We start from the raw sequence: 15,323 nt of genomic DNA on the forward strand, positions 1-15,323 counted from the left end.
AAATTAGTTATGGGAAAGTATCATTGGCTAGCATAGAAGAAAACTGGGGAAGGCAATTGAAGTCCATCTCAGAGCCTGTTCAAATTCACATCCTCCATTCTTCCCTTAGGGCTATCCGTCCCAGAAACAATTGATTTTGTTTTTAGAAAATGTTTTTTTATTGAACAATTATATTTGTAATAAGAATTGGAAATATTTGTACCTGGAAAAACAGGCTGTTGCAAACAAAAGGATGTTAAGTATTGGCTGTCATAACTGAATATAGCTACCACATTTATAAATAGGATGTAGCATTGGCAGTCAAAAAAATAACAGTGATAAACCTTGTTCTCATAGACATTTGTGTTATCATATTGCTAAATTTCAGTCTTCTTTTTATTTTGCTCTAATTTCATTTTATTGTATTTGTTCTGCCACTTCTTTCTATTACTTTATAACTTTTTAAAATAACTAAAGTTTTTTTTTAAATACTAAAGGCTAATAAATGCCAGTGGTGGGAAAGATAGACAAAAGAGTTATGGTCTTAATAGCCTGAATGCAAAATTTCAGAAGGCATCTGATCACACAATTAAGAGCCTTTATTAGGACTTATCTAGTGGCGATACGGGCGGCAAAATGTGCGCATTTTTCCGCTCTTATTGCATCCGCAGAATCTCGCCCAGCCGCCCTATTTAGGATAGCCCGCTCCCTCTTGAAAGGGAGGGATGCGGATGAACCCTTACAGCTGAGGAATTTGTTCAGTTTCTGTAGGATAAAATCGCTTGGATCCGGACGGACCTGGACTCCACTTGGATGGTACCAGCCGAGGCGCTGGGGGAAGGTCCTGATCAGATTTTATGGAGCGAGTTTCAACTTGTCGCTCCTGAGGAAATGGACAAGGCCATAGGAGTGCCTCCACCTGTTTACTGGACTCGTGTCCCTCCTGGCTGGTCTCGACCAGCAGGGAGGTGACACATGGCTGGCTCCAGAGAATTGTTAACACCTCTCTTCTGGAGGGATCCTTCCCACATCCTCTAAAGTATGCGGTGGTGAGACCCCTCCTCAAGAAACCATCCCTGGATCCAGCCATTTTAAACAACTATCGCCCAGTCTCCAACCTCCCGTTCATAGGGAAGGTTGTCGAGAAGGTGGTGGCCTTTCAACTCCGGCGGACCTTGGATGAAGCAGATTATCTGGATCCCTTTCAGTCGGGTTTCAGGCCTGGTTACGGCACAGAAACTGCTTTGGTCACGCTGATCAATGATCTCTGGCGGGCCAGGGATAGAGGACATTCCTCTATCCTAGTGCTCCTTGACCTCTCAGCGGCCTTCGATACCATCGACCATGGTATCCTTCTGCGACGGTTACGGGAGGTGGGAGTGGGAGGCACCGTCTTAAGGTGGTTCTCCTCCTACCTCTCAGACAGGTCGCAGTCGGTGTTGGTTGGAGGACAGAGGTCGACCCCTAGGCCCCTCAACTATGGGGTGCCGCAGGGTTCGGTCCTGTCCCCGCTCCTATTTAACATCTACATGAAGCCGCTGGGTGAGATCATCCGGAGGCACGGGATTAAATATCATCAATATGCGGACGATACTCAACTGTATCTGTCCGTCCCGTGCCAACTCAGCGAAGCAGTGGAAGTGATGTGCCAGTGCCTGGAGGCTGTCAGGGTCTGGATGGGAGCGAACAAGCTTGCACTCAATCCAGACAAGACCGAGTGGCTATTGATGCTGCCTCCCAACATTAGTCCAGACATTCCACCTCTTAGCCTGGGGGGTGAAATTATACACCCCTCAGAGAGGGCCCACAATTTGGGTGTCCTCCTGGACCCATAGCTGACGTTAGAGCACCATCTGTTGGCTGTGACCAGGGGGGCTTTCATCCAGGTTCACCTGGTGCACCAGTTGCGGCCCTACCTGGACCGGGAGGCACTTCGAATAGTCACTCATGCCCTCGTCACCTCAAGACTGGATTACTGTAACATGCTCTACATGGGGCTGCCCCTGAAGAGTATTCGAAGACTACAGTTGGTCCAGAACGCATCCGCGTGAGCGATATGGGGTGTATCTAGATACACCCATATTACACCTATCCTCCTGAGCTGCACTGGCTTCCTATTGGTCTCCAGACGCGCTTCAAGGTGCTAGTCGTTACTTTTAAAGCCCTTCATGGTTTAGGACCTGGCTACTTGAGATCCCGCCTCCTGCCACTTACCTCCCAACGACCAACAAGATCGCACAGGTTGGGCCTCCTCCAGGTGCCGTCAGCTGGACAATGCCGGCTGGTGACTCCCCAGGGGAGGGCCTTCTCTGTTGCTGCGCCGGCCCTGTGGAACGATCTACCTGCAGAGATCCGGACCCTTACCACTCTCCCGGCCTTCCGTAAAGCCATCAAGACCTGGCTGTTCCGGCAGGCCTGGGGCTGTTGATTGATATCCAGCCCCATTTAGATGGAATGGGTGACATGAATTTTAATACTGTATTTTTATTTTTTATCTCTATTTTTTAAAATTAAATGTTTCTTGTCTGTTGTGAGCCGCCCAGAGTCCCTATGGGAGTGGGCAGCATACAAATTCTAATAAACTTGAAACTTGAAACATATTTCATGCGGGTGGATGGGTCCAATCAGATTCTTCTAAGTCTTTATAGAGATCTATTAAATCTTTCTTTTGTGCTACTGCAAGGGAGCCAGTGGTACATTTTCCTGGGATCAGAGGTTGCATTCAGCATGTTCTGACCAGTTCTGGAGACCCGGTAGCGGAAATTTTGATTAATTTGGAGAACTGGTAAATGCCACTTCTGACTGGCCCCGCCCCCTTCTATTCTCTGCCTCCCGAGTCCCAGCTGATCGGGAGGAAATTTTACAGTATCCTTCCCCACCAAGCCACACCCACAGAACTGGTAGTAAAACAATTTGAATCCCACCACTGCCTGGGATCCCAGCTTTTTGAGTCAGAGTGCACATTTGGAATCTTAAGAATGTATGACTGGAAATTCTCACAACACAGTTGCCATGGTAGGCGTGGCCAATCACAAAGCACTTGACAGGTGCCATCTGTATATCAGCAAACAAACCTCTGGATTACAATTTATTCTATTTTATTTTCCTGGGAATGTGTCTATATAGAGGGACAGCTTTATGTAAGCGGGATTGCGATCTTGAAGAAAAATTGTGGCCTTTTACGATCGTTACGTTATATAGGTGGAATTTTTAAAAAAGTATTTTAAAATCTGAATTTGTCCTACAGTGAGCAGGATCTTGATTTTTATTATCAGATTTGGGGTTTAATTTGCCAAGGGCGGAAGCAGGGATTTAGGGGACATCTTTCTGGTTTTTTTTAAGTAGAAACATTTTTTTCCCCAACCACACCCGAGACGACCGCAGAAGCCAACCGGAGATGTGGGAACGAGAATCCTAGCAAGAATAAGGACAACCTGGTCACAGAAAAAGGGGTAGTGAACGACCCCCGCCGACAGAGGCCGCTGCGAAAGGACGAGACGCGGACCTTCTCTCCTCTCCCCGCCCTCCCCCCCACCTTCCGAAGGTTAGGCGGAGCCTGGTGGGTTCGGCGCAGCCGTGGCGTAACCTGATCGGAGGGGGGGCGGAGTCTCCGAGCCAGCCGGCAACATGGCGGAGGCGGAAGGGGAAAGCTTGGAGTCCTGGCTGAGTGAGTAACCCTTGCCCTCTTTCCTGCCGCCGGGCAAGCGAGGGGGGGGGGGTGTTGCGGCGGCCGAGGCAGCAGGAGTCTCGCCTTTGCCTCGGAAGGGAGGCGCGTTAGGAATGGGTGGCGGGCGGATGAAAAGCAGGGGAAGCGTTTGCACCGCTGGAGAGGAGGGCGAATGGGGGGATCATGACCAGCACTGGAGGGGACGTGTGAGCGGGTGGAGGAGGGCGACAAAGCCGGCTGGCTTTGACCCTGGTCGGCTGAGCATCGGGGATGCGGGGCGGCGGCGGGGACCGGGTTGAAAAGCTGCTCTGTTGCTTCCAAGGGTTCATCAGGTGGACAGCCGGCTCTTAGAACTAAAGGAAGCCCAAGGAGAACTCAAGGGGACGTTGCTAGCTGTCATTTACCTCCTGCCAACCTTTGCTTCTGAAGCTTTGGACCAGCGGCCTCTTGCAATCCGCCTTTTGAACTAGAGCTGGTGTGTTGTTCTTTCTAGCTATAGGAATGCCCTTAATAAACGGAACACTTCTTCTCTGGGACATGGTGTTATTTACTTCTCTGGCAGTGTGCAAATTATTATAATATTCCGTGGGTTACAAATTAGATCCAACTGCAATTTGGGCCAGTGGATCTTATCCTTTAGGACAGACTCATGCAATCCTCAAATTGGGACTTCAATTGGGACCGGAATTGCTAAGTGATGTGATCCTAAAGCAATGTGTGATCACATCACTTAGAGACGACATTCCAAGCAGTCCTGATTGTTGTGATAACTCCAGTAGGGTGGGTCATTAAGTGGGAAGTGGAGAGAGTGCCTGTGCAGGAGTTGCTTGCAGGAGGGTCAGAGAGGCCCTGTAAAAGAAAGACTTGTGATGTTTCCCCCATTGACTATGCTTGTAGAAAAGGCAGCAGGAAAGATCGTAAATGGGAGTCATGGGACCCGCAGGATTCTGCAATCAGTCATAAGTACAAGCTGGTTGCCAAGCCCTTCAGTTTTATTCACGTGACTGCGGGATGCTGCAACATCTAGAACTTTGAGAACCAGTCATAAGTCCCTTTGTTCAGCACCATCATAACTTCAAATGGTCCCTGAACAAACAGTTATAAGTCAAGAACTACCTGTTTAGTTTACTTCAGAATATACCCAAATCGCTTTCTACCCTTCCCTTTAATTTGTTATAAAAAGATCCCATTTCCTGAAATATACACTTTATTTCTACTCTCCTCTTATTTATCTCCTCTTTCCATTCACTTATTTGTAAGTTACTCATTAGTACTGATTTTGGCCTTGTCGCAATTTTCTAGTGTTGTAATTTCCTCTCTAGATTTTTTCAGAGTCTGTTGTTCATTTTTTAAATTAATTGGAGGGAAAATCCTCCCCCCCCTTTCTACATTGAATTGCCAGTGAGGTGTTATGTTTTGCCTGTTGAAATAAGACTGTGCATTTCAATATACAATATATACACTCAATTAAACAGAAACTCTGAATTGCTTTGGCAGTAGTTGGAGGGTCCTGTGGTTTGGCTCCATTAAGAAGTCATTCGTTTTTAAGAGGGGGGAAAGTAAAATATTTTATGTGCATTTTCTTCTGTTAAATAACTACAATATTTCTCTTGGGCGTTCTATGGGTTTGCATTTTCAAGTTTTCTAAGTAAATTCTGTTTTATTGTTCAGCATAGAAAGGGGCGTCATGGCTCAGCGGTTAGATATTGAGCTTATCAGCTGGACAACTGACAGCTTGGGTTCAAAACCTAAATGCCCCTCAACAGGGCGAGCTCCCATTCCTGCCTCAACTCCAGCCCACCTAGAACTTCAAAAGCATGCAGATGCAAATAGATTAATAGGTACCACTGATGGGAAGGTAACTGTGTTCCATGTGCCTTCGATGTATAGCCATGCTGGCCACGAAAAATGTCTTGGGACAATGCTGGCTACCTTGGCCAAGAAACAGAGATGAACACCACATCCTAGAGTCAGCTTTGACTGGATAAGGAAACCTTTATCTTTAGCTGTTCAGCAGATATTCAAATTATATCGTTCTTTCAGACTTATTTTAAATTGTAGAAATGGCATAAGGATGGGGAATAAATGGATAAGAGGTTTAAGAATCCAAGAAGAGCTTTGGTTAGTTTGACCAAAAGTCGATCTGGTTCAGCAATCTATTTGTCACAGTACTAATAGATACTTCTGCAAAGCCAAGTAATACCACATGACAGTACCTTTTTAAATTGTTACTCCCAGTGATTGATAGCATTACTGTTATTAATCTTGTAGATAGTGATGCTTGGTAGTGGATTGCCTGCATGTGGCATGTCCTTTGTTTGCTCTAAATACTTCACATACTTCAAAGTGAAAAAAGATTAATGCTGTTATTCTCATATAGCAGACAGAAGTTGATGCTGAGAGATAATTGTTTGCCGGTTAGTACTTGAATGGGAGATCAAATCACCAGAGAATAATAAAGCTGTAGGTTAGACAATTCTGGAAAAAAAGCAATTGCAAACCAGTTTTATATTGTTGCCAAGAAGAAAACCCTGCATGGTTTTGTCCAGGTATTCACCAAATTGGCATTCTTAATTCAAAAACTGCTTTATCATTTTTAAGGCTGCATAGCTAATGTACTGTAAAAATGGGGCTGGAAGGCATGAATTTACATTGTCCAGCCTTAGCAAATATTCTTTATCACTCCTTTTATATATTGTGTCATGGGTAACCGGTAGAGTGATTAACATGAAGTTCCTTTATTGAGTAGGCCTCAGTAGGCAGATACCGGAACATCAGTATCATTTATTGGACCAGCTCTGACTTGCTTGGAATTGGCATAGAAAATTTACTTCTATTAATTTTGATAGGAAGAAAGAATAAATTTGAGAAAACTCTACTTGATTAAAAAAAAAAAAACTTCCTAGTTTCCACACCAGTCCCTCTCTTTCTTCTTACGATTCTTTTATTTGAATCCCACCTTTATCACAGGTAGTCCTCGTGTTACGACCACAATTGAACCCAAAATTTCTGTTGTTAAGTGAGGCATTTGTTAAGTGAGTTTTGCCCCATTTTATGACCTTTCATGCCACAGTTGTTAAGGAAATCATGGCAGTTGCTACCATGGTTGTTAAGTGAATCTGGCTTCCCATAGACTTTGCTTCTCAGAAGGTCACAAAAGCTGTTCATATGATCTCGAGACACTGCAAACGTCATAAATATGAACCAGTCACCAAGCATCTGGATTTTGATCATGAGGATGCTGCCGCGAAAACGGTCATAAGTCACTTTTTTCAGTGCCATTGTAACTTTGTAAGTCTGTTGTAAGCCGAGGACTACCTGTATTTTTATAACTAACTGAAGGCAGCAAACATGCCTTATACGTCTTCCTGTTTATCCCACAATAACAATCCTGTTAGGTGAGTTGTGTTGCGAGAGTGTAACTGACCCAGTTCCCCAGCTGGCTTCTGTGTCTAAGGTGGGACTTAAAATTGCAAGTCTTTTTTAGTTCAAGTCAAACATGGAAATAGGTGTTAATGCTTCACATTATCTAAAGTATTATAATGTATATATGTGAACCAATTATCACAAATAAAGATCACAAATATTTTTTTCATATCTTTTTAAGAAAATACTTGATGCCAGAGTCCAATACAGGTGAACATCTGTATTGGACTCTGACATCAAGTATTAATTGTTCTTTTACTGCTGCTAGTCTGTGTTGCTTACCTTAAATATTTCATTTTTTAACAAAGTGTCCTTTATTTGGATTTCTAATTATTGGAAAATAATGTTGGGTTGTAATTGGAATAGAAATTCCCTAGATTAAAAGCGAATGAATGTTTTTCATATTCTCACAACTTTATTTTTGATAACTAAATTATGTTAACTAAAATGATTACATAATTTGCTTTAGCATTCCTTATTCCTCACATCTACCTTTTAAACTATTGACTAGAAAATAATTACTGATTTCAAAGATTAAAGAGAAAGGAAAAGAAAAAATGTAAGATGCCCAGTGGCCTTACCATAGTTCCTTTTAAACCAATCTTGTATTCTGATTCACATTTTCTCTGTGTCGGAAACAACATTCCAAAAAAACTTTGGCTGTGACAAAAACAGAATGTCTGATTAAAAATAATTGCTTATAAAATAATTTATCTCACTTACAAAATTGATAAAATCTCCTAACATCAAATATTCTGTCTCTCACCCACAAACCACTGTGACATAAGACACATGCCCACATTTTCCTCCTCTTTTCCAGCAGAAGCAGCCAAGAAGAAGAAGGAAAAAAAACAGAATGGAAAAGGGGTGAACAGTTGCTGCATTGGAAGGCAAGAGAAAGATGGGAGGAGGGGAAACTAAACTGGACGGAGATGGGAAAGGAGAAATCAGTAACCGGACAGGGAAGGAAATAAGAAGAGAGAAGCCATGCTTTAGTGTTATGAAAGAGTTATATTCACCAAACATAAGTCTGTCTCAAGTCATCTTCAAAGCTGCCTAGTTTTTTCAGCAGAACTGTTTCCTATGTACAGGAGCTTCTCTTTGAATAACTGAACATAGTTATTTTGTCCTGACTTCCGTTTTTTTTTTAAGGTATTTTATTAAAATTTATAGGCCGCCCTTTTCCCTGAGGGGACTCAGGGCGGCTTACAACCATTAGGTTCAGAAAACATTGGTAGACGATATTGTTACACATCCAAAAAACTCTTGCTGTGACCACTAAAGTTATGTGGAAGGAGTGTGCAGAAACACTATGGTATTTTTAAAACAAAAACGCTTTTGGATTCGTTGCATCCATGTTCTAATATTGAAATTTTAAAATACATAAGCAAATGAAAAGCAAAAAGAGGTAAAAAAATTGTGATTCCTTTAAATTGTTTTTTTCTGGCATAGAAATGATATCTGCTTGGATTTTTTGTGCGTCCAATTAATACTAATTTCATTCTCAATTATTCTCTTAAAAGGCCCAGGATAATATATGCTCTTCTTGTGGCTTGTGTTTTTTTTTCTTATTATCATTTTGTTCTTCATGCTTAAAATTTAATCCCATTAATCTCCAAAGGACCTGTGACTTTTGCTGCCATCACCAAATTGTTTCATGGTGTTTAAATTATTTTTTCTCCTGTATTTCATGATATATATGAGACAATATAAATACATGGATTTGAGGGAAGATATAGAACAACATAATAACTTTGTTAATGTTTAAACAAAGGCTTGAACTAAATGTAACCATTTAAATCACTTAAAATGGTTTATAATGAGATTCTCTTAATATCACAAAATAACTGTGGGTTGTCAAATCCTTGCTTTATCTGCATTAAATATATATTCATAAACCTCTCACTTTGACAGATGGAGCTTTTCTAGGGTTAGGATTTGAAGTTTTCCTCAAACACTGTCTTCCACCCATAGTTCCCAAATCCCTCTCTTCCGTTTTCATCTCCCTCTGAAATAAAAGCCCTGCCTTATTATGAATTTACTGGATTTCTCCTACCCAATGATCACATTCTGCAGACTTGGTACACAATAGGTCTCTGTTCTGCATTCATGGTCTGGTTTTCAGTGCCAATTCTCTTTCGAAACCACAGTTACTTAGAATTGGCTTCTTTTTTATTGCGGGTTTTGTGCATTTGAACATGAAATGTCAGTTATATTTCGCGTTTAGGACTGACTGATGTTCAGTTATCTTTTTCTAATTTAGAAAGGCACCTTTTAATCACAGGTATCTGCATCATAATTTGCTTGCTCAAAATATTAAATATTTCTGGTTTTACCCACTAACATAAGGTTTGCGATGACTATAGCTTTCCCCTTTTTTGGTTAAACAAGGGACTTCTTGTGTTCTATGAGTTCTCAAGGTTTATAGGGCAAATTGATATTGTCTAATGCAGTATTTCTCAATCTTGGCAATTTGAAGATCGTTGGCTGAGGAATTCTGGGAGTTGAAGTCCAGACATCTTCAAGTTGCCAAGGTTGAGAAACACTGGTCTAATGGATATCATTCAGGATAAAAAAAATCAAATACCAGTAGTAGATAAGGTTTCTGCAGGCCAAGGCTAAATTCTTATGATACAGGGACCTTGGAGCATTCGAAAAGACCACTCCTGCCTAGAATCTGTTGAAAAACAACCTGGAGATTTTCTGGATTTTAGCAAATCTCACCAGAGATTGATTACACTTCCTGCCAAAGTCATTGGATATGTTTTATCCCCGATGGGCCCTGCAGCTACATAGCTTCAGATGTTTTCCAAGCCTCTGTTTAAATCCACACATCACAGAGATTTCTTGAGCTTACGTGCCCGGGTTGGGTGATGATAAAAAAGATGTTAAGCATATGATTCTATAGTGGCATGTCTAACGTGTGCCTGTTCATTCAGCCAGGCTTCCATGTATTTAACATCTATATGAAGCCGCTGGGTGAGATCATACGACAGCACGGGGTAAAGTACCATCAATATGCAGATGATACACAACTGTATCTCTCTGCCCCGTGCCAGCTCAGTGTAGCGGCGGACGTGATGTGCAGATGCCTGGAAGCTGTCAGGATCTGGATGGGGGTGAACAAACATACGCTCAATCCCGATAAGACTGCATGGCTTTGGATGCTGCCCCTGAAGGACAGCCCAGATAGTCCATCCTTAATCCTGGGGGGTGAAAATTTACACCCCTCGGAGAGGGCCCACAATTTGGGGGTCCTCCTGGATTCGCAGCTGACACTAGAACACCATTTGTCGGCTGTGACCAGGGGGGGCTTTGCCCAGGTTCGCCTGGTGCACCAATTGCGGCCCTATTTGGATCAGGAGGCACTTCAAACAGTTACTCACGCCCTTGTCACCTCAAGGCTGGATTATTGCAACGCGCTCTACATGGGGCTACCCTTGAAAAGCGTTCGGAGACTGCAGCTAGTCCAGAATGCGGCCGCGCGAGCGATATTGGGTATACCGAGGTACACCTACGTTACACCTGTCCTCCGCGAGCTGCACTGGTTACCAATTGGTCTCCGGACGCAATTCAAGGTGTTGGTTATTACCTTTAAAGCCCTACATGGCTTAGGGCCAGCGTACCTGCGAGACCGCCTACTGCCACATACCTCCCAGCGGCCGGTAAGATCCCACAGATTGGGCCTCCTTCGGATGCCCTCAGCCAGTCATTGTCGGCTGGCGGGCCCCCGGAGGAGAGCCTTCTCTGTGGCTGCTCCAACCCTTTGGAATGAGCTACCCCCAGAGATCTGGACCTTACCCACTCTCATGGCCTTCAGGAAAGTTGTTAAAACCTGGCTATTCCGGCAGGCCTGGGGCTGTTGACCTCATTGTTGAGGTCCAGCCCCGATTAGAACGAATGCATGTGTTGTGATTTTAAATCTGTCCTTTTCTTATTTTTTTCTTCCTCTTCTTCTTTTTTGTAAAGGATTGGGCGGCATATACATTTTAATAATAAATAAATAAATAAATAAATAAATAAATAACTATAAGCAGGCAGCTGATTACCTCAATCCAAGATTTTTTAACTTTGTATATTTATTTTTTACAAAACGTTTATCTTGCCCCAATTGATTGACTCAATGCCAGTATGTCATTCACATGACATAACTAAAAAAAAAAAGGTCAGCCAGTCACCATCAACTTAATTAATTAATTAATTAATTAATTAATTAACTTTTCAGGTGGAATATCTTGTCTGTATTGGTGTTGCCTCTCCTACTCCACTTTTTATTATGCTACACACTGGGAGCTCCTAATTTTTGAAAGTCCATGGTCCACGTTTACAATTCTGAAGGTGGTATTTGTATGCATTCTCTCAAAATTGATCCTACCATGGCAAAATTAAAATTAACTGAGGAAAAAAGAAAATGAGGTAGGGCAGAAAGGCTGGTTGTCTCCAGGAAACATTTTAATATGTGTATTGATGCCCCTCAGATGCCAGTTGTAACAGAATAAAAATCCTCCTGGAAGTACCTGGTGTTATTTTTTTCTTCCTCTATACACATATAGCTCTCCTTTAAAAAAAAACCTAACTCAAACAACTTCCAACTAGCTTTCTATATCTCAGAGAAAGATGTTTTGGGCAAATGATTTCTTGATAATATTTTTTGTAGGCGCGTGTGTGTGTGTGTGTATTGTGGCAAATACTGTTGAATATTGTATAAAGCACAGAAAGAAAACCGCTTCAAGACATGGAAGTCAATGTGAAGCACGTCATTTTCAAATATTTGAAGCAATGGTATCCTCTGAAGGGCTTGCAACACTGACTTGGATGCTACTCTGGCAGTCTTTTCATGCATGTTGATGCCCAACTGGTTTGCTTTAGTGAGAAAAAAATGAAGCAATCAGTTGCGCATCTGCAGGTGTTTGGAAAATGGGGAACAAGTTCTAAATCAGCTGCGTGAGCTGATTCAGGCAGCTGATGCACTATTTCCCTTTATTTGTTATATTTATGTCCTGCCTTTCCTCTAGAACAGCAGCCCTTTTGGGCATCAGATCAGTTTCGTACAGAGGGGTTTTCCCACGGACTGGAGGGGGCATGCCCACTTTCTGGCATGCCATGGACTGATGCTGGTCCATGGACTGGGGCTTTGGGACTTGCTCTAGAAGCTCAGGAGGCATCACTTTTCTAGACTTTGTTATTGATAGTTTGGACTAAAAGGCAGGCACAGGGTGACCCAGTAAGTTTTCATGATTATCATGGATTTGGGGCTAATAACTTTGGTTCTTAGTCGCTACACTATGTGAAATATTTGTGTTTTTTCCCAAGGCCTTTCTGAAGGAGAAAGGGAAATAGGTGTGCTAGCATAATGCTCACCAATTACTTCAGGTCAGAAGGAAGTTTTGAGGTTATTTTTATTTTTAAACCATTTACACCTTTGCTTTTTCTTTTTAACCAGACAAAGCCACCAACCCCTTGAATAGACAGGAAGATTGGGAGTATATTATTGGCTTCTGTGATCAGATCAACAAAGAACTCGAAGGGTTCGTATCCAAAACTATCCAGACTGCATCATGAGGTTTTGTTGAAGAAGGGATTCTTTGGAAAGCTGAAGGATTTGATCCTTAATTTAATACAGTTCATGTGATACTTGGATTTTGATAGATATTAATAGAGGTAACCATCGACTTCCAACCATTAGTTTAGCAATCATTCAAAGTTAGAACAGCACTGAAAAAGTGACTAATGACAAGTCCTTGTTCTTAAAGCTGTTGTAGCACACCATGGTCACGTGATCAAAATTTGGGCGCATGGCAATTGGCATGTATTTATGACGGTTGCAGCATTCTGGGGTCCTATGATCATCATTTGTGTCCTTCCCAGCTGGCTTCTGTCAAGCAGAATCAATGGGAGAAGCTGGATTTGCTTATCAACTGATGTGATTTGCTTAACAACAGTGGCAAAAATGGTTGTGAAAACAGGTGCAAGTCATTTAATAGTCACTTTGCTTATTAACAATGGAAATTCTAGTCTCAATTGTGGTTGTAAGTCGAGGACCACCTGTCTTTTGCACACTCAAATATGAAAACTGTACAGGGAATATTTTTTTGTATGATGCATAACCATGCATCCCAATTAATAGGGCTAGGGGTTGGTTTTAAATCCAGGGATAAGCTTCAAAACATTTTATTTCATTTCATTTCCGATTCTGAAATCGAAATAGCTTTTGGAATATGAATTTGCTCGTTTCAAGCATTTCCTCCTCAAAATAATGCAGTGATTCTAAATGTTAGTGGGCATATGAGATTTAAATGTTTCTAGGGGAAAAATAGATTTCTGTTGACAAAATGTAATAAATGGTAGCAATTTGAATGACTGGAAAATGTTATTTTTCCAATGTTCAGAAAATGAAGGGTGTTAAAACAGTTTTCTCTGGTCCTTCAAGAGTTCGCCTTGAGTTGGTCCAAGGTGGCTGCCTTTTCTTTGTACAATACCTGAGAACACTGCCAAAACAATAAACACAACCATAGTGGAGAATTTGCAGGCCTTGTTTCGACTGCATCCTTGTCTGTGTCATTTTATAAAACAACATCGGAATGAGAAGTTGATAAACCAATGATCGCTCTGTTGTTTTTGCATCATAAATCTTGGAAGTTCTAGCTTTCTCTTTTTCCCCTCTGAAGTGAGATTTAACATTTGTATTTAAGAATAGTACTTTGAAAATGAGATTGCTGCATATTGCAGGGACAGCTATGAAAATGAAACATTTTCTATTGTTCTGTATTTCCCAAACCTTAGTGTGAATAAGCAGAAGTATCTGAAATAATCACAGATTGTTATCCTGTTTAGTCTCAGTTCTCTCTCTCTCTCCATCCCTCCCTCCCCCCCCTCTCTCCCTCTCTCTCCTATCTTCTCTTAAATTTGAGATAATAGTTCTTTTCAGGGACAAAGAACAAGGGTCTCTTATCTTTCTCTGTAGGTGATCAGATACTTGGTGAATGCTATTTAAATAAGTAACCTATTTATTTTAGTCCACAGATTGCTGTTAGATTGCTGGCTCATAAAATCCAGTCACCACAGGAATGGGAAGCAGTCCAGGCCTTGACAGTAGGTCTTCCTTACCTCTCTTTTGAAATTCTGGATTTGCATGCAGATTAATATCTTCATGAAGTAAAACTATCAATTGTGCTACAAAGAGTTATTTAGATTAAGGGAAATTGTCTCATTGAATCATAAGCCTCTTCTGTGACAAATTTTAGATTATTTTTCTTATTGTATTTCTCTCTAGCTCTTTAATTATGGAACCAGATCTAAATACTGACTTCACATACGAGAAAATGTATAGGATTGAACTAGCCTTAACCTCCTCCTTACAAAAAGTTTTTACTCTTTATAATTTTGAAGTAAAGTATAAGGACATACAACTGTGGTTATGTCTAAAGTCACTGACTTAGTTGGCATTAGCTAGGAAAGGATATTAACACCTGAACAACTATCTGCTAAGTCTTGTGTGCTAATACAAATACAGTCCTCTTTCTTAAATGTACAACCTGGAAGGTCAGAAGTCAGTTCTTCCAGATGTAAAATGCATGTTTTCCTGAGATATAATGCATTAAATGGTTTAATAATGTGTAATTGGTATCTTCATTTCATATTGCTGAGTTGTGTGACTTATGTTCCATAATTAGGTAGGTCAGTGAAAATGGATCAGTGTTTATATAGTAATGTAAAAAAAAGAGTCTTCTGACCCAGTAAATTAACTCTGAATGGTTTACTTACTATATTCTTTGGAGTTAGATTATTTCCACCTAGTCATCTAATATCACTCCATCCATATTATTAACTCTTTTAGTGTCCACAACTGAGGCAGTCATAGATGAGCCTCATAAAAATGGCACTTCAATTTTTACAAATCCATGTACAGTTCTTATAACCATATCAAAATGTCATTTCACACTGCCTTCTCTGCAAGCTGCTCTTGGAGGGAAAAATAGTAGATTTAGAAGAGGTGGGAAAAGCTATTCATTTATTTAAAGGTATTAGCAAGGGGAATATATTTCCATGCACACTGTCTTTGGTCCTCTTCACAAGGAGGTCCCCAATAGATTATCTGAATGGGATTCTCAGAAGAAAACATGATCCACTTTTGTCTTACATGAAACCCTGATGGTATAAATACAATTGGGTGATTTCATAGGCAACCTGTGGCTTTTTGGAGACCAGTTGGAGGACTTTCTTCCTGATTCTTGATACTTATCTCATGTCT

The 15,323-nt window shown here is 41.4% G+C and overlaps 1 protein-coding gene across 6 annotated transcripts in view; it reads left to right on the top strand.

Moving 5' to 3' along the window:
- Positions 1-3,531: 3,531 nt before the first annotated feature.
- Positions 3,532-15,323, top strand: part of GGA3 (golgi associated, gamma adaptin ear containing, ARF binding protein 3) — a 53,410-nt gene continuing 41,618 nt past the window's right edge. For 4 of the 6 annotated variants that reach the window (XM_087709966.1, XM_087709965.1, XM_087709964.1 and 1 more), the window contains exons 1-3: positions 3,532-3,646; positions 12,516-12,600; positions 14,089-14,164. In XM_087709966.1, the coding sequence (XP_087566092.1) occupies positions 3,607-3,646; positions 12,516-12,600; positions 14,089-14,164 (201 nt within the window). In that variant the 5' untranslated portion in view covers positions 3,532-3,606. Of the gene's footprint in view, positions 3,647-8,396; positions 8,481-12,515; positions 12,601-14,088; positions 14,165-15,323 lie in introns of those variants that run through there. The other 2 variants (XM_014069786.2, XM_087709968.1) reach the window with 2 other exon arrangements.

This window comes from Thamnophis sirtalis, unplaced genomic scaffold (genome assembly GCF_051295495.1).
Source record: "Thamnophis sirtalis isolate CommonGarterSnake01/CBP01778 unplaced genomic scaffold, rThaSir2_p1.2 scaffold_3, whole genome shotgun sequence".
NCBI classification, from domain to species: domain Eukaryota; kingdom Metazoa; phylum Chordata; class Lepidosauria; order Squamata; family Natricidae; genus Thamnophis; species Thamnophis sirtalis.